Below are 26,569 nucleotides of genomic sequence, written 5' to 3'. Positions count from 1 at the left end.
ATCTGTCCCTAGTGCTGTAGCTGGGCGAGTTATTTAGTGTCCGTTCAAGCACATTTCTTGTTCTGGGTTGAAATACAATTCCCAATTTAGCAATTTCATAATTTAGTGGTTTCTGCTATATCAGAGCTATTTGAAATCTATCCCTAAAAGGGTATATAATATTCAAGGTGCACATTGGGTCATTCAGAATAACTTCACACACACCCGCTACTGTGTATTTCCAAGTCTAATTCTGGCACTAAACCCATACCTGTCACCCAGCGCCTAAATACTAGGCCTCAAATTTATATCCCGCTAAATCTGTCCCTAGTGCTGTAGCTGGGCGAGTTATTTAGTGTCCGTTCAAGCACATTTCTTGTTCTGGGTTGAAATACAATTCCCAATTTAGCAATTTCATAATTTAGTGGTTTCTGCTATATCAGAGCTATTTGAAATCTATCCCTAAAAGGGTATATAATATTCAAGGTGCACATAGGGTCATTCAGAATAACTTCACACACCCGCTACTGTGCATTTCCAAATCTAATTCTGTCACTAAACCCATACCTGTCACCCAGCGCCTAAATACTAGGCCTCAAATTTATATCCCGCTAAATCTCTCGTTACCGCTGTCCTGTTGTGGCTGGGAAAGTTATTTAGTGTCCGTCAAAGCACATTTTTTGTTCTGGGTTGAAATACAATTCCCAATTTAGCAATTTCATAATTTAGTCGTTTCTGCTATATCAGAGCTATTTGAAATCTATCCCTAAAAGGGTAGATCATATTGAAGGTGCACATAGGGTCATTCAGAATAACTTCACACACACGCTTCTGTGCATTTCCAAGTCTAATTCTGTCACTAAATCCATACCGGTCACCCAGCGCCTAAATACTAGGCCTCAAATTTATATCCCGCTGAATTTGAATACAATACATTGGGCCAAATAATATATTTGTTGTTGTGGTGAACCATAACAATGAGAAAAACATCTAGTAAGGGACGCGGACGTGGACATGGTCGTGGTGGTGTTAGTGGACCCTCTGGTGCTGGGAGAGGACGTGGCCGTTCTGCCACATCCACACGTCCTAGTGTACCAACTACCTCAGGTCCCAGTAGCCGCCAGAATTTACAGCGATATATGGTGGGGCCCAATGCCGTTCTAAGGATGGTAAGGCCTGAGCAGGTACAGGCATTAGTCAATTGGGTGGCCGACAGTGGATCCAGCACGTTCACATTATCTCCCACCCAGTCTTCTGCAGAAAGCGCACAGATGGCGCCTGAAAACCAACCCCATCAGTCTGTCACATCACCCCCATGCATACCAGGGAAACTGTCTCAGCCTCAAGTTATGCAGCAGTCTCTTATGCTGTTTGAAGACTCCGCTGGCAGGGTTTCCCAAGGGCATCCACCTAGCCCTTCCCCAGCGGTGAAAGACATAGAATGCACTGACGCACAACCACTTATGTTTCCTGATGATGAGGACATGGGAATACCACCTCAGCATGTCTCTGATGATGACGAAACACAGGTGCCAACTGCTGCGTCTTTCTGCAGTGTGCAGACTGAACAGGAGGTCAGGGATCAAGACTGGGTGGAAGACGATGCAGGGGACGATGAGGTCCTAGACCCCACATGGAATGAAGGTCGTGCCACTGACTTTCACAGTTCGGAGGAAGAGGCAGTGGTGAGACCGAGCCAACAGCGTAGCAAAAGAGGGAGCAGTGGGCAAAAGCAGAACACCCGCCGCCAAGAGACTCCGCCTGCTACTGACCGCCGCCATCTGGGACCGAGCACCCCAAAGGCAGCTTCAAGGAGTTCCCTGGCATGGCACTTCTTCAAACAATGTGCTGACGACAAGACCCGAGTGGTTTGCACGCTGTGCCATCAGAGCCTGAAGCGAGGCATTAACGTTCTGAACCTGAGCACAACCTGCATGACCAGGCACCTGCATGCAAAGCATGAACTGCAGTGGAGTAAACACCTTAAAACCAAGGAAGTCACTCAGGCTCCCCCTGCTACCTCTTCTGCTGCTGCCGCCTCGGCCTATTCTGCTGCTGCCGCCTCGGCCTCTTCCTCCGCCTCTGGAGGAACGTTGGCACCTGCCGCCCAGCAAACAGGGGATGTACCACCAACACCACCACCACCACCTCCGTCACCAAGCGTCTCAACCATGTCACACGCCAGCGTTCAGCTCTCCATCTCACAAACATTTGATAGAAAGCGTAAATTCCCACCTAGCCACCCTCGATCCCTGGCCCTGAATGCCAGCATTTCTAAACTACTGGCCTATGAAATGCTGTCATTTAGGCTGGTGGACACAGACAGCTTCAAACAGCTCATGTCGCTTGCTGTCCCACAGTATGTTGTTCCCAGCCGGCACTACTTCTCCAAGAGAGCCGTGCCTTCCCTGCACAACCAAGTATCCGATAAAATCAAGTGTGCACTGCGCAACGCCATCTGTGGCAAGGTCCACCTAACCACAGATACGTGGACCAGTAAGCACGGCCAGGGACGCTATATCTCCCTAACTGCACACTGGGTAAATGTAGTGGCAGCTGGGCCCCAGGCGGAGAGCTGTTTGGCGCACGTCCTTCCGCCGCCAAGGATCGCAGGGCAACATTCTTTGCCTCCTGTTGCCACCTCCTCCTTCTCGGCTTCCTCCTCCTCTTCTTCCACCTGCTCATCCAGTCAGCCACACACCTTCACCACCAACTTCAGCACAGCCCGGGGTAAACGTCAGCAGGCCATTCTGAAACTCATATGTTTGGGGGACAGGCCCCACACCGCACAGGAGTTGTGGCGGGGTATAGAACAACAGACCGACGAGTGGTTGCTGCCGGTGAGCCTCAAGCCCGGCCTGGTGGTGTGTGATAATGGGCGAAATCTCGTTGCAGCTCTGGGACTAGCCAATTTGACGCACATCCCTTGCTTGGCGCATGTGCTGAATTTGGTGGTGCAGAAGTTCATTCACAACTACCCCGACATGTCAGAGCTGCTGCATAAAGTGCGGGCCGTCTGTTCGCGCTTCCGGCGTTCACATCCTGCTGCTGCTCGCCTGTCTGCGCTACAGCGTAACTTCGGCCTTCCCGCTCACCGCCTCATATGCGACGTGCCCACCAGGTGGAACTCCACCTTGCACATGCTGGACAGACTGTGCGAGCAGCAGCAGGCCATAGTGGAGTTTCAGCTGCAGCACGCACGGGTCAGTCGCACTACAGAACAGCACCACTTCACCACCAATGACTGGGCCTCCATGCGAGACCTGTGTGCCCTGTTGCGCTGTTTCGAGTACTCCACCAACATGGCCAGTGGCGATGACACCGTTATCAGCGTTACAATACCACTTCTATGTCTCCTTGAGAAAACACTTAGGGCGATGATGGAAGAGGAGGTGGCCCAGGAGGAGGAGGAGGAGGAGGAGGAAGAGGGGTCATTTTTAGCACTTTCAGGCCAGTCTCTTCGAAGTGACTCAGAGGGAGGTTTTTGGCAACAGCAGAGGCCAGGTACAAATGTGGCCAGCCAGGGCCCACTACTGGAGGACGAGGAGGACGAGGATGAGGAGGAGGTGGAGGAGGATGAGGATGAAGCATGGTCACAGCGGGGTGGCACCCAACGCAGCTCGGGTCCATCACTGGTGCGTGGCTGGGGGGAAAGGCAGGACGATGACGATACGCCTCCCACAGAGGACAGCTTGTCCTTACCCCTGGGCAGCCTGGCACACATGAGCGACTACATGCTGCAGTGCCTGCGCAACGACAGCAGAGTTGCCCACATTTTAACCTGTGCGGACTACTGGGTTGCCACCCTGCTGGATCCACGCTACAAAGACAATGTGCCCACCTTACTTCCTGCACTGGAGCGTGATAGGAAGATGCGCGAGTACAAGCACACGTTGGTAGACGCGCTACTGAGAGCATTCCCAAATGTCACAGGGGAACAAGTGGAAGCCCAAGGCCAAGGCAGAGGAGGAGCAAGAGGTCGCCAAGGCAGCTGTGTCACGGCCAGCTCCTCTGAGGGCAGGGTTAGCATGGCAGAGATGTGGAAAACTTTTGTCAACACGCCACAGCTAACTGCACCACCACCTGATACGCAACGTGTTAGCAGGAGGCAACATTTCACTAACATGGTGGAACAGTACGTGTGCACACCCCTCCACGTACTGACTGATGGTTCGGCCCCATTCAACTTCTGGGTCTCTAAATTGTCCACGTGGCCAGAGCTAGCCTTTTATGCCTTGGAGGTGCTGGCCTGCCCGGCAGCCAGCGTTTTGTCTGAACGTGTATTCAGCACGGCAGGGGGCGTCATTACAGACAAACGCAGCCGCCTGTCTACAGCCAATGTGGACAAGCTGACGTTCATAAAAATGAACCAGGCATGGATCCCACAGGACCTGTCCGTCCCTTGTCCAGATTAGACATTAACTACCTCCCCATAACCATATATTATTGGACTCCAGGGCACTTCCTCATTCAATCCTATTTTTATTTTCATTTTACCATTATATTGCGAGGCTACCCAAAGTTGAATGAACCTCTCCTCTGCCTGTGTGCTAGGCCTAAATATATGCCAATGGACTGTTGCAGTGGTGGCTGACGTGAAGCCTCATTCTCTGCTATGACATGCAGACTGATTCTCTGCTGACATGAAGACAGATTCTCTGTTACGGGACCTCCCTCCTCTGCCTGGGTGCTGGGCCTAAATATATGCCAATGGACTGTTGCAGTGGTGGCTGACATGAAGCCTGATTCTCTGCTATGACATGCAGACTAATTCTCTGCTGACATGAAGCCAGATTGTCTGTTACGGGACCTCTCTCCTCTGCCTGGGTGCTGGGCCTAAATTTATGACAATGGACTGTTGCAGTGGTGGCTGACGTGAAGCCTGATTCTCTGCTATGACATGCAGACTGATTCTCTGCTGACATGAAGCCAGATTGTCTGTTACGGGACCTCTCTGCTCTGCCTGTGTGCTAGGCCTAAATATATGCCAATGGACTGTTGCAGTGGTGGGTGACGTGAAGCCTCATTCTCTGCTATGACATGCAGACTGATTCTCTGCTGACATGAAGACAGATTCTCTGTTACGGGACCTCCCTCCTCTGCCTGGGTGCTGGGCCTAAATATATGCCAATGGACTGTTGCAGTGGTGGCTGACGTGAAGCCTCATTCTCTGCTATGACATGCAGACTGATTCTCTGCTGACATGAAGCCAGATTGTCTGTTACGGGACCTCTCTGCTCTGCCTGTGTGCTAGGCCTAAATATATGCCAATGGACTGTTGCAGTGGTGGCTGACGTGAAGCCTGATTCTCTGCTATGACATGCAGACTGATTCTCTGCTGACATGAAGCCAGATTGTCTGTTACGGGACCTCTCTGCTCTGCCTGTGTGCTAGGCCTAAATATATGCCAATGGACTGTTGCAGTGGTGGGTGACGTGAAGCCTCATTCTCTGCTATGACATGCAGACTGATTCTCTGCTGACATGAAGACAGATTCTCTGTTACGGGACCTCCCTCCTCTGCCTGGGTGCTGGGCCTAAATATATGCCAATGGACTGTTGCAGTGGTGGCTGACATGAAGCCTGATTCTCTGCTATGACATGCAGACTAATTCTCTGCTGACATGAAGCCAGATTGTCTGTTACGGGACCTCTCTCCTCTGCCTGGGTGCTGGGCCTAAATTTATGACAATGGACTGTTGCAGTGGTGGCTGACGTGAAGCCTGATTCTCTGCTATGACATGCAGACTGATTCTCTGCTGACATGAAGCCAGATTGTCTGTTACGGGACCTCTCTGCTCTGCCTGTGTGCTAGGCCTAAATATATGCCAATGGACTGTTGCAGTGGTGGCTGACGTGAAGCCTCATTCTCTGCTATGACATGCAGACTGATTCTCTGCTGACATGAAGCCAGATTGTCTGTTACGGGACCTCTCTGCTCTGCCTGTGTGCTAGGCCTAAATATATGCCAATGGACTGTTGCAGTGGTGGGTGACGTGAAGCCTCATTCTCTGCTATGACATGCAGACTGATTCTCTGCTGACATGAAGCCAGATTCTCTGTTACGGGACCTCTCTGCTCTGCCTGTGTGCTAGGCCTAAATATATGCCAATGGACTGTTGCAGTGGTGGCTGACGTGAAGCCTCATTCTCTGCTATGACATGCAGACTAATTCTCTGCTGACATGAAGACAGATTCTCTGTTACGGGACCTCTCTCCTCTGCCTGGGTGCCGGGGCCTAAATATCTGAGAATGGACTGTTCCAGTGGTGGGTGACGGGAAGCCAGATTCTCTGCTATGGAACCTCTCTCCAAATGATTTTGGTTAATTTTTATTTATTTAATTTTTATTTTAATTCATTTCCCTATCCACATTTGTTTGCAGGGGATTTACCTACATGTTGCTGCCTTTTGCAGCCCTCTAGCTCTTTCCTGGGCTGTTTTACAGCCTTTTTAGTGCCGAAAAGTTCGGGTCCCCATTGACTTCAATGGGGTTCGGGTTCGGGACGAAGTTCGGATCGGGTTCGGATCCCGAACCCGAACATTTCCGGGATGTTCGGCCGAACTTCTCGAACCCGAACATCCAGGTGTTCGCTCAACTCTACTCATTATCTTTAAACACTTATTTGCAGGTGCAAACCACCTTGCAGACTACTGATGAGTTACAAGAGAAGCCTTGTGCTGAGTGTGAATATAGCAGTTGTATCTGCGCAGAGGAGAGCAAAACCTTCTACTGGAACATAAAAGCCTCCAAACTAGGTATGACTAAGTCTGAGAATATACTTGTTAAATGGTTTATCAAGCCAATTAACCTTTTTTAAATGCTGCAACTGGTGTAAAATAATAAAATACATACATTTTTATTTTTTTATTTTACACTATGTTATGTATATCAGGTGCTGCAATCATTCAATCATGTAATTCAAAATTCGGGTTAGGAATTTACCTGGCAAAACAAGAGGACCGCCACCGCCCCATCTTTTTGATTACGTGGTCTGGGACCCTGTTTTTGGAAGCCGCCGAAGCCGCCCCGATACGGAACGAATGACTGGTGATGGTGAGGGGGTTATACCCGAGGCCTGCCGCCAAGGTCCTGATATGGGATGTGAATTGGACAGAAGACAGACTACCTTCATGGAAAGGCAACAGTGGGAATTCGGGGGGAGTGTCTTGTAGCAGAGCCAACAACTGTTGAAGGACCCCGACCGGGCACCAATCATTAGAGGTCCTGAAAAACTGGACCTCCGAGGGAAGGCCATGTTGGCTAGTTTTGGTGGAAAGTAGATGGAGGATGAAATGGTCCTGGGCTCAGGTCAATTGCTGACGCTGCAGCCCTTCATGCCTGGAGGTGGCGCAAGTGAATTTGCCTGGGCTGAGGAAACCGTAGAACCCAAGGTACATAGCTGCCTTGATGACTAAGCTGCGAGAGGGCCCAAAAGGATGACCAGCCAAAGCAACAGAAAGTTTTCTAAACATTTCACCGGAGACAGGCCTTGACGGCCTGAATTGTGCAGCCTTGACGGCCTGAATTAAAAAAATTGAACCCCTGCCTTGACTGTGGAGCATGGAGCAGTGCTGGATCCCCGCTAAATACAGTTTGATGGTATTGTATGAAAGCTTTCGGTGGAGATGGCAATGGGTGATAAAAGCCAATAAGTAGGGTATATCATCCAGAGTACCTTGCAGGTAAGACCTGCAAAATAACTTATACTTTTTGAGGCCGGCTTGGTAATTCCTCGTATAATTGAAAAAAGATCCCAGCAGACGTGACTTCAATGCTCGTGAAAATTTATTCGCACATAACAATATGTCCCATGGAAAAGGACGCGTTTCGGCTAAGTTGCCTTTTTCAACAGGTAGATGTACATAGCTAGTAGCTCATATATATATACACACATCAATGATTAAGGAAAGGGACCTCCCTGTGATGTCAACGCCCAAAAGGGGCGGTACATGCATGATAACATGGTAACAAGATAGTCAATCATAAAATCGGAACAGGTATCAAAACACATCAAATGATTATTTACTAAATACCAGTGCAGCAGAGATATTCCTTCATTATGTAGTCGATGTCTAGAAAATAATAATACAGAAAAATTATAATACAGAAAAATTAATAGCAATAAAAATGATATTGGATGGTAGACAGAAAACACAGATTAAGTTCAGATATGCATGATTTCGTAGTCTCTATTAAGACCCCTTGGATGCAGGGTGTCAAGGGTATGAATTCAGTAGGCCTCGCGGCGCAAAAGGAGTTTTTTAATATCACCGCCCCGCCTGGGTCTAGTGATCTGCTCTATGACTTGAAACTTTAATTGTGCTATTGTATGATGATGTTTTTCAAAATGAGAAGGAACTGGTAAAAGAAGGTTCTTGGTCCTAATGGTGGACTTGTGTTTTTCAATGTGATCTTTTACGCTCTGTATTGTTTCTCCAATATATAACAGCCCACAAGGACATTTTATTAAGTATATGACGTTGGCTGATTCGCATGTAGAAAAGCCATTCACTGGGTATATCTGTCCAGTATGTGGGTGGTAGATATTGGGCCCTTTGATTACGTTAGAGCACTGGAAACAATGCAAACACGGAAAAGTGCCCTGTGTAGCCAGTACTCCCTGTTTGAGGGTACCACGATTACTTCCAATATCCGCCCGTACTAACTTGTCTCTATAACTTTGATTTTTCTTGTTACAAATAAGAGGTGGATTCTGAAATTCTTTGATCTGGGGATATGCTTTTCCTAACAAATACCAATGTTTCTTCACAATATTATCTAATTTGAGATTGAATGGATGGTATTTGTGAATCAACGCCACTCGTGAGCCTTTATATCGTTCTTTTTCAGAGTTACAAGGGGTTTTTAATTCATGAAGGGTTTTTGTTAGGATAGATGGCGGATACCCTCTTTCTTCAAACCTCTTGGTCATCTCTTGCATTCTACATTCCCGTATTGAGGGATTAGAAACGATCCGTCTAACCCTCTGATACTGAGACTTAGGGATGGATCTTTTCAGAGACGGTGGGTGGGCACTGGTAGAGTGGAGGATACTATTCCTATCTGTCTCCTTACGAAATAAATCAATGGAAAGGTTACCATTTGAATCTTTGATTACCCTTGTGTCCAGGAAACTAACCATGTGGTAGTCACTTGTGACTGTGAACTGTAAACCAGTGCGCGCATGGTTCAGATGTAAGGCGAAAGACATAAGGGTCTCATGTGGCCCCGCCCATATGCAAAAAATGTCATCGATAAATCTTTTCCACAATAAAATGTGGTTGTGATGCCAATTGCTGTTGTATACAAAATCATCTTCAAAATGCGACATATATGCATTTGCATAGGGCGGGGCCACATTCGACCCCATCGCGGTCCCCCGCTTCTGCAAATAGTAGGAGTCTTCAAACATGAAATAGTTCTCATACAGTACAAGGTGAAGCAGTTGTATAAAGAATTCACGTTCTAAAATGGAGTAATTGCTCTTTTCCAAGAATGACTTCACAGCCTGTATACCTCCATTGTGTTCTATGGAGGCATACAGGCTGACCACGTCAATTGTCACCAACAGACTTTCTGGTGGAACTGGGCCCAATTGTGCAATAGTGCCTAAAAAATCTTGTGTATCTGCCAAATAAGATGGAATGTTTCTTATCAAAGGTGTAAGGATCTTCTCAAGCACTATTGCCAATGGAGACAAAATGGATCCCACGGAGGCCACTATAGGGCGACCTGGGGGGTCAATTAAGGTTTTATGCACCTTAGGGAGCACGTAAAACACAGGTGTTATCGGTGTTTGATTAATCAGAAAAGTATACATGTTGCTATCAAGAACACCTAATGTAGCAAAGTGATCTATGACCTTCATTATTTTATGTTTTATACAAAAAACTGGATCTGCAGTTAAAAGTTCATATGTATCATGGTCAGAAAGTTGACGGTTCACCTCTGCTACATATTTTGTCCTATCCATGAGGACAATGGCGCCCCCTTTGTCTGCTGGCTTCAAAACGATTCTCTTGTCATCCATTAGTAATTTAATAGCAGTCCTTTCTTCAGATGGTAATTCCTGGCGGTGTTGGGGGAGAGAGAATGTTAAAGTAGGTTCCTGGCGTGTGAGAGAAGGGATTCTAATCCATTACCAGGGAATTGAAGGATAGGGGTGGGTACCCCGTGGGATCTGCTTCTGGCATCACCTGAAAAAAAAGGGGTAAATTAAAGTGGGACAGAGCATCTGCGGCTACGTTCTCAGCCCCTGGAATGTGGTTACAAAATATATGAAAATTATGGGACAGGGAGAGCCACACTAACTTGCGGAGAAGGGACATGATCTTGAAGGATTTTGCCCTGCCTTTCAAAATAATGTTGACCAGAGCGAGATTATCGGTGACAAATATGACGGATGCATTGGCCCACTTGTGTCCCTACACTTGGGCGGCCGCCACAACAGGATAAAGCTCCAGCAGGGAAGAGGAGCTCAGACCTTCGGGATCCGACCGGACTTCATCGGGCCACTGGCCAGCCATCCAATTGGTCCCAAGGATGGCAGCGAACATGGGCTGGTCATCAGTAGCTTATATAATTTGGCCTTACGAGCGGAGGCCGGGTGTGGAATCCCTCTCCTGTTAAGTTCCGCCACCAGCTTCGGGATTGTCCAACTTCTCAAGGACATTGGGCCGGACTGGCCTGACACTGAATACTCTGGAACTGACATGGTGTCATCCATGTCCGAGGCCCATGACATGCTTGGATCTGTAGAGGAAAAGACACCCCTGGATGACAAAGTCTGTATGGGAGGTAGAAAGATTGGAGCCATGAGGAGAGAGAGGCCTGGGGAAACCTGGAAAAATACCTGAAATTGCTGGAAAAAGCCTGAAAAGACGTATAACGAACCCGAACATGGGCAACGTGTCGGACGAAGTTGCCGGCTATAACCTTTAAGAAAAAAGTGGGGAACATGCAGACTGACCGGGGACCAGACAGTACTGGTCAATGAACGAAAACTTGCGCTTGTCAGGAACGAGTGAGCGTAGGCAGCTAGGGTGTGCGGAAGGTAGAGAATGGGCGGACTGGCCATGAATGGAAGAAACTACCCCGCAGGCGACAGAAGTGACTGAACCAGGACCGAACTGCAGGAAGTTGTGGAGCGATCCCTACACCCTGGGGGACCGAAGCCGTGACTGGGGGGGCCCTGAAGAGAGATTTGAGCAAAGACCCGTGGAGCCTAGGTGACCCGAGGTGAGGATGGACGGACGATCTGAAGAAGGGAGATGAGTGAACGTGGCCAGCCTGAGCGAACGGGGTGTGCCTAGGTAAGGGGCGAGAAATACGGACCTGACCAAACCCGGAAGTGCGGAACCGAGGTGAGAATGGCAGGAGTGACGACGGATGGAGCCTGAGCAAACCAGGGGAATTGACACAATGTGGACTCAGAAATACTTACCCACGTGGCCAAGTGGCGGACAGCCGAGAAGAGTGCACAAGGATTCAGCGGACCCGGAAGATGACAGCCAGAACCTGGACGAACCTATGCGATGGTGAACCTGGGAGAACCAGGACAGGTGAGATACGCATAGACAGACCGGATCTTGATGTACCAGGCTGACAAGTTGAACAAAGGCTGGGCAAACCAGGGCGAGACTAATAGTGAGAGACGGGGCCTGGCAACCAGCCAAACTGGAGCGGACCAGACCAGGGTGCGCTGGAAGGAGGTGTCATCACAGGGGACTGAGACTGAGGAACTTAAACACAGGAGGACAAGAACTGGATGAGGCGGAAGGACGAGACAAACAGAGAGGACAAGCCTGGGCGATCCAGGCGGACAGAGGTAGAACGAGCCTGGGCGTTCCAGGCGGACAGAGGTAGAACGAGCCTGGGCGATCCAGGCGGACAGAGGTAGAACGAGCCTGGGCGATCCAGGCGGACAGAGGTAGAACGAGCCTGGGTGATCCAGGCGGACAGAGGTAGAACGAGCCTGGGCGATCCAGGCGGACAGAGGTAGAACGAGCCTGGGCGATCCAGGCGGACAGAGGTAGAACGAGCCTGGGCGATCCAGGCGGACAGAGGTAGAACGAGCCTGGGCGATCCAGGCGGACAGAGGTAGAACGAGCCTGGGCGATCCAGGCGGACAGAGGTAGACAGACAGGATGACCCCCAAAACACTACAGGAATTGGTGGACAGACTGCTACATGACAAACCCACAGCAAGTGAAGCATGAAAAGGCCAGGCCTGACCTGTTGACAGATACAATGATGCAAACCAAGACGACTGAGAGGGGGAAAAGAGTATATGACGAACAATACAGCCACGGCATGATACCCAGGCCGACCGGACGTAATCTGAAAAAACTGCCTAGCTGTGCACTGGAACACGGGGGTAACCCTGCACCAGCTGGCAGATTGATAAACAGGACCAGGCGGAAAATGGGACCGTGCGGGAGCCGTAGAAGGCGTGAGCGCACCGCACGGGAACCGCAGACAGCCGGAACAAGTGGCGAACTAATATCCCAAGTGTGTTAAAATAATCATCCAGAAACACCATATGCTTGGCCGTGAACGAAACACCCACATGATGTACAAATAAAGAGCGTACGCTGTGATGGAAGGTATGGCTGGCAGGAGATGATGGAATGTACAGAAACTAGCAACAGGCTGCTGAGAGAGAACAGGGCGACCCTGATTTTTTCAGATGACAATTTGAAGACATGAGGTTATAGACAAATGTTATGCAGGGGTTAATACAATCGTGTGTGGAACTGACAACCAGAAGTGATTATTGCATAATTCCTAGCCATAGGCCTTATGGGACCTTCACATACAGGAACGCACGCTGAATCGCGACCGGACGTGCCACTGCTAGGAGAGCAGATGCGAGTTGCCGGCTGTAGGCAACTAGGTGAAGCGGGGGAACGAGGACAGGAGACTCACCCGACCTGTCGGAGATGAGGGAGGCGACGTAGGGGAGGCGAGCAGACCACTGAGGACTCCAGTTGAGAGGCGAGCCGGCTCCTGACTCGGCGACTGTAATCCGGAAGCGCTCCAGGCAGACAGAGGTAATCCGGAAGCGCCCTGAGGAGACGGGGGCCGGCGCTTAAGAGAGGGCAGATGCCCCTCCCACAAATCCAGGCTGACACGTCAGCCTTCTAACTTGTGTACAATTGCTTTCGTTAACTGAGTGACCTTGCATTTTCTCATTGAGGAATATTCTATTCCAGCTAACACTGCTTTGTATTTCTGAGAAACATGTAGGAAACTTAGCATATCTTACATAAGCTGGCATCAGATAGGCTTAATGTACTTTTCTTTTTGGAAAGAAAGCCGATTTGCATACCTTTGCATTTCTGAGAACGAGATTCAAAATAGCTTTCCTGACATATCTTATGTTAGCAGATGTAAGATATGCAAATTTGCATACGTTTCCCAGAAATGAAGAGCAGTGTTTGCTGGACTACAATACTCCTTATGCATAGTAGGCAGCCTCCTTAATAAAGTCCAGCCCCAAAAGCATGCCAAAAGGCCACTCAACTAACTATGGTAATTTTCTCTTGTAACAGTATTCTTTTGGAAGGACAGCTGTCTTGCACATCTTATGTTTCAGTGGGGTATTGTGTGGGTCTCTCTCCTGTTTGTCCAAAAGGAATCACAAGATTCTTGAATCTGTACATTATGATAATAGGCACAACTTCCCCATGAGAAATCAGCTGTCCAGAAGGGTTTTCCGATTGTTGTATACAAAGTTAAGCTTAAAAACACAAAAGGGCTCAATTATGTTTCTAAACCAAATTTTATTGCACCCAAAGAGTTATCTCTTCTGTGACAATGGTTACCCCAGCTGCACTTCACCAACAACAAGGGGGTGCCTCACAGTTTGAGAAGCACTGCTCTAAATATCCATAGTAAATAATGAATATATTTGCTTCATCTTTATAATTAACATTCTTGTTCTTGGTCTGTTGTAATATTTTTCCTATAAACACTGTTTTAGGCATCATGCACAAGACCATTTTTGTGGTCCTCATCCGAGCCGCATTTTTTGCGGCTCGGGTGCAGACCCATTCACTTTAATGGGGCCGCAAAAGATGCGGACAGCACTCCGTGTGCTATCCGCATCCGTTGCACCGTTCCGTGGCCCCGCAAAAAAAATATAGCATGTCCTATTCTTGTCCGTTTTGCGGACAAGAATAGGCATTTCTACAATGGGCCACCCGTTCCGTTCAGCAAATTGTGGAAGGCACACGGACGGCTTCCGTTTTTTGAGGATCCGTGGTTTGCGGACTGCAAAAAACGGCACAGTTGTGTGCATGAGGCCTTACTCTTATGTCGTTTACTTTCTAAAACCTTTTCAGGAGAAGTGAACATTACTGTAAAGACAGAAGCTTTGGACACAAAAGAATTATGTGGAAATGAGATGCCTGTTGTGCCTAAACAAGGCAGAACTGATACCATTGTAAAGGCAGTACTTGTACAAGTAAGTGTGCATTATTTTCATTGCAAAAATAAAGGGATGGGAATTATACATCAGGCTTACATTTCCTTCATTTGGGTCAAAAATGTATTTCACTCAACCTATAGCTAATTATTACCCTAGAGAAAGAGCCTTGACTACACACCGTCAGAGCTGCCATGTAGTCATGGTCAGGTGTGCGTAGGGACGATGATGTCCTGGTGCAGTGTAGGTGCAATTGAGTTGTAATACTGCAAGTTGGCCCAGAGGCAATTGGTACAGCAACAATAGTTATCTTGTGGCTAGTGTTAGCATCAAGACAACCATGGATCAATCTTTGCAGGCTAAACACCTGTAGCACCATATTGGAAAGGGCATGGCCAATATTTAGAAGCCATCTTAGATAGACCACCACACTTTACATATAGGAAATGACCATAATACCTAGTGAAACACATACAGTATTAACATTATTTAAAGGCATAGTGAAATATATATTTTTGGCAGCAACAGTCGATCCTAGGCTCCAAAAATGCAATGGTAAAAAAAACGCACAAATACAATTCGCACATTATTAATATAAACATATTAGCATTAAAGCAGTCCCAACAATTTCTAGGATATCTCCTCTACACCTTACAGGTGCCTTCTTTATGTAAAGAAATATATGTTGTCAAACAGCAAGACTAGGTTAAGTCACTGCAGGTTAGCAACAAAAAAAAGCTGTGGCATCACTTAGCTGCCTTGTGTGAACTTACGTTTAGTGGGTGTCCACAATATATATTTTTCAAATTCCCTCCCTACCCAGTGAAACCTGTGAAGGGATGTTACTTGGTTCCAGCTCCATTGGTTGTAGGCTATCTGCACTGCACTTCCGATCCCTACATATAAACTTTCTGCATGGACAGGGTTAAGTGCACCTCTGCAGCCAATGACAGACCTAAGCGACATGTCCCTGTTGGGTTAAGTGCAACTTGGGAAAACGGCACCGCTGAAGCTAGTCATTGGCTGCAGCAGAGCACATGACCTGATTGATGTAGGACGTTACTTCCCTTCATAGGTCCTCCTGGGTGTCCTGGTGGAGAAAGCACAGAGCTCTCTGATCTGCATCAAAGATGGAGGTAAGGGGATATTATAGTAAACTAATGAAATATTTGAGATTTATTTTAAGGGGTTATCCCATGAATAATGTAAAAAATGAAAATCAGATATCATATTGTCATGGTCTTACCTCCTTGCTGTTCCCTTCGTTTGACATGTGCTGGCGGCCATCTTGGTTTCTGGGTTTTCTTGTAGCCCCCCACCCTGCGGCTCCTCCTTCCCACTGGGAGGAGCTGGATGCCCAGCTCATATATATAGGAGGTCTGTGGCTTCAGTTCCTTGCTTGGTCCTCCTGTGTTCACATGCTTCCAAGACTGCTGCTGCTTCTGGTTCCTGATCCTGGCCTCGTCTGACTACCCCGTTGGTTCCTGATTCCGGCTTCGTCTGACTACCCCGTTGGTTCCTGATTCCGGCTTCGTCTGACTACCCCGTTGGTTCCTGATTCCGGCTTCGTCTGACTACCCCGTTGGTTCCTGTTCCTGGCTTCGTCTGACTACCCTTCTGGTTCCTGACCTCTGTCTCCGCAAGACCCTGCTTCGGTTTAGCCATCCGTTCGGACTTTGCTTACGGCTTGCTCTTCAATAAAACCTTCTTATTTTCCACTTATCTCTTGTTGTACGTCTGGTTCATGGTTCCATGACATTAGGACCAAGCCATGAATTCTGACGGTACAGGGCCACCCTCGCTACCTACGCTGGTTGCCAGACTTGATCAGCAGGATCACCTGTTGGGTCGGTTCGCTGTGGCGTTGCAAACCCTGCTTGAACGCACAGCTCATTTAGCTTCCGTTGCCGATGGGTCGGTTGTCGCTCCTGGGCCCGCTCCTACTGCCGCTCCGGTTGTTGCGCCAGAGTCTACCCTGACACCTGTTGCTGCGCCTGTGGTGTTTCAGGGTATGACCGGTTCTGCCCCCCTTCCACAGCGCTTTGGGGGAGAGCCAACTCAGTGCCGAGGTTTCCTTAACCAGGTGGGCATTTACTTCGAGTTGCTGCCACATGCCTTTCCTACTGAGAGATCAAGGGTGGGCTTCTTGATCTCGCTGCTCTCGGACAAGGCCTTGGCCTGGGCCAGCCCTTTATGGGAGAACAACAATCCGGTGGTTGCCGAGTTTTCCGGTTTTGTTGCTTCTCTTCGGAAGGTATTCGATGTGCCGGCTCGTGCTGCCTCTGCTGCGAAGCTCCTTATGTCCATCAGACAGGGTTCACGATCCGTAGCTGAATACGCCATTGAGTTTCGTACCCTGGCAGCAGAGGTGGGCTGGAATAATGAGGCTCTGGTCGCTGCTTTCTCTCATGGTCTCTCGGATGCCTTGAAGGATGAGGTTGCAGCTAAGGACCTACCAGTGGAGCTCGAGTCTCTTATTTCTTTCCTGATTTTGATTGACACCAGACTCAGGGAGAGACCTTCCTTTAAGGAGAGCCTGCGGAGGTCTCCTAACAGATTGGCGCCTACGTTTGCTGTCCCACCCGTGCCTCCCTCTCCTCCCACGCCTCCTGGGGATGACTTGTCTGGGGGTGAACCCATGCAGCTGGGGTTTGCTCGCCTGTCTGAGGGGGAGAGGGTACTCCGGAGACGCGAGGGCCGATGCATGTACTGTGGTCTCGGTGGGCATTTTCGGTTGGCATGTCCGAACCGTCCGGGAGAACGCTCGCACCTGAGGTCCTGTCGGGGGCAGATCTTGGGTGGAGTCTCCTCGTCCCCGGTTTCCCGTGTTGACAAACCACTGATCACGGTTGTCCTCTCCTGGGTCGGGGGCTCGGTGACGACCCAGGCGTTGGTGGACTCTGGTGCTGGTGGTTTGTTCATTGATAGAGTGTTCGTTGCCGCCAATTCCATTCCTCTGCAGCCTCGAGGTTCCCCACTGGCTCTTGAGGCGATAGACGGCAGACCCCTTCTGCCGCCACACGTGACTCATGAGACCCTTCCAGTGGGGATAGCCATTGGTGCCGTTCACAGAGAGTCGGTCTGTCTCCAGGTTATTTCGTCTCCACACTACTCGGTGGTCTTGGGGTACCCCTGGCTCCAGAAGCATAATCCGACTTTCGATTGGAGATCGGTCGAGATCCTCTCGTGGTCACCGCAGTGTGGGGCTAGTTGCATCCATGGGCCTGTCAAGTTGCTGTGTACTTCCTCGGACTCTCTGTTGCCTCCTGAATACGAAGAGTACCGGGATGTATTCGATAAGGTGCGCGCGGTTGCCCTACCTCCGCACCGCCCATACGATTGTGCCATAGAGTTACAATCCGGTGCCGTTCCTCCTCGTGGCAAAGTCTATCCACTGTCGGTAGCGGAGAATGAGGCCATGGAGGAGTACGTGAGGGAGGCGCTTTCACGCGGACACATTCGCAAATCCTCGTCCCCGGCAGGGGCTGGATTTTTCTTTGTGAAAAAGAAGGGCGGCGAGTTGAGGCCTTGCATCGATTACAGGGGTCTCAATCGCATCACGATCAAGAACGCTTACCCGATACCCTTGATTTCCGAGCTGTTCGATCGCCTCAAAGGGGCCACGGTCTTTACCAAACTCGACCTGAGGGCGGCATATAACCTGGTAAGGATCAAGGCGGGCGATGAGTGGAAGACCGCGTTTAACACCAGGACCGGTCATTATGAATCCTTGGTTATGCCCTTTGGGTTGTGCAATGCGCCCGCAGTCTTCCAGGAATTCATCAACGATGTTTTCCGTGACCTGTTGCAGCAGTGTGTGGTGGTCTATTTGGATGACATCTTGGTATATTCTGCATCCATGGAGGCCCACATTCTGGATGTCAGACGAGTGTTGCAACGCTTACGAGAGAACAAGCTGTTCGGTAAGCTTGAGAAATGCGAATTTCACCGATCCCAGGTAACCTTCTTAGGTTACATCATTTCCGCTGAGGGGTTCTCCATGGATCCTGAGAAGGTTTCGGCTGTCTTACAGTGGCCCCAGCCCAGTGGGCTTCGTGCCCTGCAGCGCTTTTTGGGCTTCGCCAATTATTATCGGAAGTTCATCAGGGACTTTTCCATGCTAGCCAAGCCTCTCACGGATCTGACCAGGAAGGGCAGTAATCCTCAGGTCTGGCCGCTCGAGGCCATCCGAGCTTTTGAGGCTCTAAAGTCCGCCTTTGTGTCGGCTCCGATTCTGTCGCATCCCAACCCTGGGTTGCCTTTTGTCCTCGAGGTGGACGCGTCTGAGACGGGAGTAGGCGCCCTCCTGTCTCAGCGTAGAACACCAGAGGGTCCTCTGCTTCCTTGTGGGTTTTACTCCCGGAAACTGTCTTCCGCGGAGTGCAACTATCAGATTGGTGACAGGGAGTTATTGGCCATCGTGCAGGCCCTTAAAGAATGGAGGCACTTGCTCGAGGGCTCGGTGGTTCCGGTTCTCATCCTGACGGACCACAAGAATCTGACCTACCTCTCTGAGGCCAAGAGATTGACACCACGTCAGGCCAGATGGGCTCTGTTCTTGTCACGTTTTAATTACGTGGTCTCCTACCTACCCGGCTCCAAGAACATCAGAGCGGATGCCTTATCACGGCAGTACTCCGAGCTGTCCGGGGAGGAGTCGATTCCGACTACGGTCATACCCCCGAATCAGATCCTGGCCGCTATTCGCACCAGCCTGACTTCTCCTCTGGGTGAGCAGATTTTGGCGGCTCAATCTGGTGCTCCCTCTGGGAGACCCAACGGCAGATGTTTTGTGCCTGAGGAGTTGCGCACTCGGTTGTTGCGAACCTACCATAACTCCAAGGCCGCGGGGCACCCTGGAAAGAATCAGCTGTCCTGGGCGGTTTCACGTCTGTTCTGGTGGCCTTCTCTACGTTCCGACATCGCCGCATATGTAGCGGCATGCTCCGTTTGTGCCCAGAGTAAGTCCCCTCGGCACCTTCCGTTGGGCCTTTTGCAACCCATAGCCACCGGGGAGCGTCCATGGTCACACCTGGGGATGGATTTCATTGTGGACCTCCCTGCATCCCGAGGCCATACGGTCATTCTCATGATTGTGGATCGGTTTTCCAAAATGTGCCACTGTGTTCCTCTCAAGAAGTTACCCTCTGCACAAGAGTTGGCCTCGATTTTTGCCAGGGAGGTCTTCCGGTTGCACGGTTTGCCCAAGGAGATTGTGTCGGATCGGGGGAGTCAGTTTGTGTCCAGGTTCTGGCGCGCCTTTTGCTCCCAGTTGGGGATTCATCTCTCTTTCTCCTCGGCCTACCACCCTCAGTCCAATGGGGCCGCAGAACGATCCAATCAGGCCTTGGAGCAATTCCTTCGTTGCTATGTCTCCGATCACCAAGACAATTGGGTTGACCTCCTGCCTTGGGCTGAGTTTGCCAGGAACACGGCGGTGAACTCTTCCTCTGGGACGTCTCCCTTCATGGCCAATTATGGGTTCCAACCTGCCGTGTTACCGGAGGTATTCTCTCCCCAGGATATTCCGGCTGTGGAGGATCACCTTTCCGTCCTACGTGCTTCTTGGGTACGGATCCAGAGGTCCCTTGAGGTCTCTGCGCAGCGCCAGAAACTCCAGGCTGATCGCAGACGAGCGCCCGCTCCTTCCTACCAGGTCGGAGACCGCGTATGGTTGTCCACCCGCAACCTCAACCTTCGAGTGCCCACTCCCAAGCTGGCGCCTCGCTTTGTTGGTCCCTTCCGAGTGCTTCGCAGGGTAAACCCGGTAGCCTATGCCCTTGCGCTTCCTCCTGGCATGCGGATCTCCAACGTGTTTCATGTCTCCCTGTTGAAGCCACTGGTGTGTAATCGTTTCACTTCCTCGATTCCTCGGCCTCGTCCGGTCCAAGTGGGCAATCGTGAGGAGTATGAGGTGAGCAATATCCTGGACTCACGCCTGGTCCGCGGCCGGGTGCAGTTTTTGGTCCATTGGCGTGGTTATGGTCCAGAGGAGCGTTCCTGGGTTCCCTCCGCAGATGTCCATGCTCCTGTCTTGCTCCGAGCCTTCCACGCACGCTTCCCTCAGAAACCGTTCCTTACTCCGCGGAGGAGGGGCCCTTGAGGGGGAGGTACTGTCATGGTCTTACCTCCTTGCTGTTCCCTTCGTTTGACATGTGCTGGCGGCCATCTTGGTTTCTGGGTTTTCTTGTAGCCTCCCACCCTGCGGCTCCTCCTTCCCACTGGGAGGAGCTGGATACCCAGCTCATATATATAGGAGGTCTGTGGCTTCAGTTCCTTGCTTGGTCCTCCTGTGTTCACATGCTTCCAAGACTGCTGCTGCTTCTGGTTCCTGATCCTGGCCTCGTCTGACTACCCCGTTGGTTCCTGATTCCGGCTTCGTCTGACTACCCCGTTGGTTCCTGATTCCGGCTTCGTCTGACTACCCCGTTGGTTCCTGATTCCGGCTTCGTCTGACTACCCCGTTGGTTCCTGTTCCTGGCTTCGTCTGACTACCCTTCTGGTTCCTGACCTCTGTCTCCGCAAGACCCTGCTTCGGTTTAGCCATCCGTTCGGACTTTGCTTACGGCTTGCTCTTCAATAAAACCTTCTTATTTTCCACTTATCTCTTGTTGTACGTCTGGTTCATGGTTCCATGACACATATAGTCCAGGACAATCTCTTTCTAACAAATCTAGAACCAGCCCTGTACCTCATATGGATCCCAAGATCTCCACATTCATTTCTCTGCTAGATTGATATCTAGCTGACAGCTCAAGGGGAGTGTCTTTTCTGCTGCAGCTCAGGAGGTTTGTCTCAGCTCTCCCTATCACAGCTCAGGAGGCAGTTGAAAGATGAAACTGAGCATGTGCGGCCTTCTAAATGAGCAGGTCAAAGAAATAAGGAATTAAGTGACACTATACAGATACATTTTATTGAATAACTAAGTAGCTATACAAAATTTTTAATTACATGCAATTACAAAAGTATTCAGATCCATGTGCTGGTTTGAAAACTGTAGAATATCTTTCTTGGGACAACCCCTTTAAGTGAAAATTGGTGTAGATAATATGCATGAAATGTATTATATTTTGTAGACACTTTTAATACGTTCCCTTTGAAAGTGACAACTACACATTTTGGTAGCCCTGTGTATTCTGCTGTTGTCAATGAATCTTCTCAAGGCTGCGCTCTGTAGCTGATGTAAGGCTATTGACAGGCAAATATCACTACAAAAAAACATGAATGCTGCTGCACCTGGCACATAGAGATGTCGCGAACATCAAATTTACCGTTCGCGAACGGCGAACGCGACTTTCTACAAATGTTCGCGAACCGCCATTGACTTCTATAGGCAGGCGAATTTTAAAACCCACAGGGACTATTTCTGGCCACAATAGGGATGGAAAAGTTGTTTCAAGGGGACTAACACCTGGACTGTGGCATGCCGGAGGGGGATCCATGACAAAACTCCCATGGAAAATTACATAGTTGACGCAGAGTTGGATTTTAATCCATAAAGGGCATAAATCACCTAACAATCCATTTTTTTTTTGAACAGCGTGGTTTAAAACATCCAGTGTGTGTATACGATCAGGTATGATGTTGCATCGATCAGGTAGTGTAAGGGTTACGCCCTCTTCACAGACATTGACAGACCAAACTCCCCTTTTAATGCACCGCAAACAACCGCAAACAGTTCATTTGCCCAACAGCAAACTTTTCATTTGCACAGGGTTGGATACCAAGCTAGCAATGTCCCGTTGATGTCATTGAAGGTTTCTTCCTCCACTCAGTCACGTACAACACCCAAAGGTCCGGGAAAGGTGAATTGAATTGATTTTTCGAACGGGGAGATGGTTAAAAAATGCTGGCTCCCTCCCCTTTGTTTGAATCCACGGTCACTGCGTCTGCGCCGTGCAATTTACTGTCACACCCGTTATGAGTGCTATTTTCTGTCGTACTATTCTCATCAGTTTAATCCCTCTTACGTCCCATATCAGGGTGGGATTGCCTTTTGTGAAAAAAAATTTAGGCCGGGTACCTTCGACTGCCTTCACAGTGACAGACCAAACTCTGATACACCAAACTGAATTGATTTTAGGAACTGGGAGATGGAAAAAGCAGCTTGGTCGGTCCTCTTACTCCCAAGTTGGGGCACTGCGCGTGCACGGAGCAATGTGCTATGACACCCTATATGAGTGGTGTCTTAACTAGTACTATTTCTATCAGTTTAATCCCTGTTACGTCCCCTATCCGGGGACGTGTGTCGAATTGATTAACCATTGTCGAATTAACGAACCATTACGGCATCCTGGAATAATTTAGTTCTGAGTTTTGTACTTGCTTTGTATTGGAATTGATGGGGATTTTTTAAATTGTCTGCATTATTTCTAATAAACTATTAAGAGACTTTATGATTTTTTTATTTTATGTATTAAAAACCCACCCATACAACTTAAAAAAAACATAAAAAATAAGTTTTTTCTATGAAAAAACATCCAGCCGATCGCTTTTGGTCTGATCATAATGAAGCAACAGCCTTGTCATCTGGGGGGTGGCAACATTGCCAACACACTCATAGAGGTGATGATCGCTTCACTGTGATACGCAAGCCCCTTCACCACAACAAGGTAACGTTCACAAAAGGGGAATTGACAATTGTATGTGCCTTTTTTTTTTGTTTTGTTTTGTTTTTGCAGTCACAGTGCAGCACCAGAGGCCAGAAAAATTAGGCATGTACACATGCCTGAAAAATAATGTTATCGTTGCAGCCGCTGTTGTAGCAGCGGCCGGAAAAATTGATGTTTTCAAGGCAGAAAGGTTACTAAAACATTGCGGCTAGAACCCTAGTTGGTGGCAGAGAATTCATGAAAGTTATCCGGTATGCAGACATTAAATACAGCAGCGTGGGGACCATTTTGAGGCCAAGGCATGTCATCAGGCCTTTTGTTAGTTAAACGTATCCCCCACTGTCAGTCCCTTCGGGATCCATGCCTCATTCATCTTAATGAAGGTGAGGTAATTAACACTTTTTTGACCGCGACGACTTCTTTTGTCAGTGACAATGCCTCCTGCTGCACTGAAGGTCCTTTCTGACAGGACACTTGAAGCGGGGCAGGCCAGAAGTTCTATCTCAAACTGGGATAGCTCAGGCTACAGGTCAAGCCTGTTACTATTTTGGGTGACCCTTCACTACGTGTTGAGACACAATTTTATTTTTAATTTACAAATGGTCAGTGAGACCAATGGCTGTCTCTAGGTTGACACGTGTGATAGTTTTCTAAATTAAAACATAACATTTATTATATTATATAGTTAAAAATCTTCACACTGAGCTAACGTTTAAAAATATCAGCTTAGCCTGCTATCTATGTGATGATTTTTGTTTTTTAAATCATAGATAGTAATTTTGGCATCTTGGAATGCATGTGGAGGTGCCGCTAACTGTCTAGTTTTCTTGCTATGCTTGGCTGCTTTATATTTAGCGGCCAACGCAGATACTTGCTAATGCCAGCTCTGTTATTCCACAGTGCTGTGGTCCGTCACAGTAGTTGGTGCGCTCTCGCTCCTATCTCTTTATTACAGTAGCTGATGCACTATTACTCCTCAATGTCACCCTATCTGACTGCTTCTATATTAGCTCCTTATCGCTTGTACACTGCAGGCTAAGGCTGTCTAAAATACATGCCTTACTGCATCTGCCCCCGACATGTTTCGCCAATTTAACTTGGCGTCTTCAGGGGAACGGGCAGTCTGCTCGTCAAGGTCAAGCCTGCACACCCAGTAGTCAAGGGGTTCATCGCTCCTCAGAGTGTCGATATCTGCAGTTAAGGCGAGGTAGTCTGCCACCTGTCGGTCGAGTCGTTCTCTAAGGCTGGATCCCGAAGGGCTGTGGCGATGTGTAGGACTAAAAAAGCTCAGCATGTCCTCCATCAACAACACATCTGTAAATCGTCCTGTCCTTGCCGCCGTGGTCGTGGTAGGAGGAGGATTACTTTCACCTCTTCCCCAGTTAGATTCCCGTTGTGCTGTGACATCCCCCTTATAAGCTGTGTAAAGCATATTTTTTTGTTTGGTTTTGAACTGCTGCATCCTTTCTGACTTCCGGTAATTTGGTAACATTTCCGCCACTTTCTGCTTATACCGGGGGTCTAGTAGCGTGGCCACCCAGTACAGGTCGTTCTCCTTCATCCTTTTTATACAAGGGTCCCTCAACACACATGACAGCATGAAAGACCCCATTTGCACAAGGTTGGATGCCGAGCTACTCATTTCCCGTTCCTCCTCCTCATTGATGTCATTGACGGTCTGTTCTTCCCCCCAGCCATGTACAACACCACGGGTCCCAGATAGGTGACAACAACGAGCATCCTGGGATGCCTGCTGTGGTTGGTCTTCCTCCTCCTCAAAGCCACATTCCTCCTCTGACTCCTCTTCCTCATACTCCTCTTGCAGCGTTGCCGCAGGTCCGGCAAGCGATGATGACAAGGCTGTTTCTGGTGGTGATGGTGACCACAACTCTTCCTCTTCACGCTCATCTACAGCCTGATCCAGCACTCTTCGCAGGGCACGCTCCAGGAAGAAAACAAATGGGATGAGGTCGCTGATGGTGCCTTCGGTGCGACTGACTTGGTTTGTCACCTCCTCAAAAGGACGCATGATCCTACAGGCATTGCGCATCAGCGTCTAGTAACGTGGCAAAAAAATTCCCAGCTCCGCAGAGGCTGTCCTAGCACCCCGGTCATACAAATACTCGTTGACGGCTTTTTCTTGTTGGAGCAGGCGGTCGAACATTAGGAGTGTTGAATTCCAAGATTTCAGGCTGTCGCAAATCAAGCGCCTCACTGGCATGTTGTTTCGGCGCTGAATGTCTGCAAAGTGCGCCATGGCCGTGTAGGAACGCCTGAAATGGCCACACACCTTCCTAGCCTGCTTGAGGACGTCTTGTAAGCCTGGGTACTTAGACACAAAGTGTTGTAAGATAAGATTCAACACATGTGCTATGCATGGCACATGTGACAACTTGCCCAAATTCAATGCCGCCAACAAATTGTTTCCATTGTCACACACCACTTTGCCGATCTCCAGTTGGTGCGGGGTCAGCCACTGATCCACCTGTGCGTTCAGGGCGGACAGGAGTGCTGGTCCGGTGTGGCTCTCTGCTTTCAGGCAAGTCAACCCCAATACAGCGTGACACTGTCATATCCGGGATGTGGAATAGCCCCTGGGGAGCTGGGGGATTCAGGTGATGTGCAGCTAGACGCAGCAGCAGAAGAGGACTCAGCCGAGTAGGTTATGGAAGAGGATGGAGTAGGAGGAGTAGACGGTGGCAGTAGGCCTGCCTGCAAGTCGTGGTGGTGTCACCAACTCTGCTGCAGAGCCACGCATTCCATGCTTGGCAGCCGTCAGCAGATTGACCCAATGCGCAGTGTAGGTGATATACCTGCCCTGACCGTGCCTTGCAGACCAGGTATCAGTGGTCAGATGGACCCTTGCCCCAACACTGTATGCCAGAGAGGCCATGGCTTCCTTTTCAATCACTGAGTAGAGGTTTGGGATTGCCTTATTAGAAAAATAAATTTGTCCGGGTACCTTCCACTGTGGTGTCCCAATAGCGACAAATATTTTGAAGGCCTCAGACTCCACCAGCTGGTATGGTAAAAGCTGGCGGGCTAAGAGTTCCGTCAAGCCAGCTGTCAGACGCTGGGCAAGGGGGTGATTCTGTGACATTGGCTTCTTATGCTCAAACATTTCTTTTACAGACACCTGACTGTGGGCAGATGAGATGGAACTGCTGAAGGTGAGAGGCAGAGTGGCGGGTGGTTGAGAGGGGGCAAGGAGGACAGCAGTGGTTGACGTGGCTGAAGATGCTGGACCAGGAGGAGGATGGTGGCTTTGAGCGTGTGTGCTGCTTCTACTCGTCATCATGTGTTGATCCCATAGGCGTTTGTGATGTGCGATCTTGTGCCTTCGCAAAGCAGTTGTACCTAGGTGGGTGTTGGATTTCCGACGACACAGTTTCTTTTGGCACAGGTTGCAAATGGCATCGCTGTTGTCAGAGGCAGACACACAAAAAAAATGCCACACTGCTGAGCTTTGCAATGACGGCATTCTGGTGGTGGCAACAGCATGCGTTGATTGGCGTGCTGTCTGGCTGACCCCGAGTGCCGATACATGC

At 49.3% G+C, this 26,569-nt stretch overlaps 1 protein-coding gene across 1 annotated transcript in view; it reads left to right on the top strand.

The window, feature by feature from the left end:
- The window catches only part of LOC122942209 (alpha-2-macroglobulin-like protein 1), a 288,592-nt gene that overhangs the window by 150,414 nt on the left and 111,609 nt on the right, over positions 1–26,569 (top strand). Inside the window, exons 19-21 of the mRNA XM_044299708.1 lie at positions 6,610–6,736; positions 14,327–14,448; positions 15,485–15,545. Coding sequence (XP_044155643.1) covers positions 6,610–6,736; positions 14,327–14,448; positions 15,485–15,545 — 310 coding nt within the window. The remainder of the gene's footprint in view (positions 1–6,609; positions 6,737–14,326; positions 14,449–15,484; positions 15,546–26,569) is intronic.

The sequence above is a fragment of the Bufo gargarizans genome, chromosome 6 (genome assembly GCF_014858855.1).
Source record: "Bufo gargarizans isolate SCDJY-AF-19 chromosome 6, ASM1485885v1, whole genome shotgun sequence".
NCBI classification, from domain to species: Eukaryota; Metazoa; Chordata; class Amphibia; order Anura; family Bufonidae; genus Bufo; species Bufo gargarizans.
Note: the sequence above shows the minus strand (reverse complement) of the source record. Positions and strands in the feature narration are given on the sequence as shown.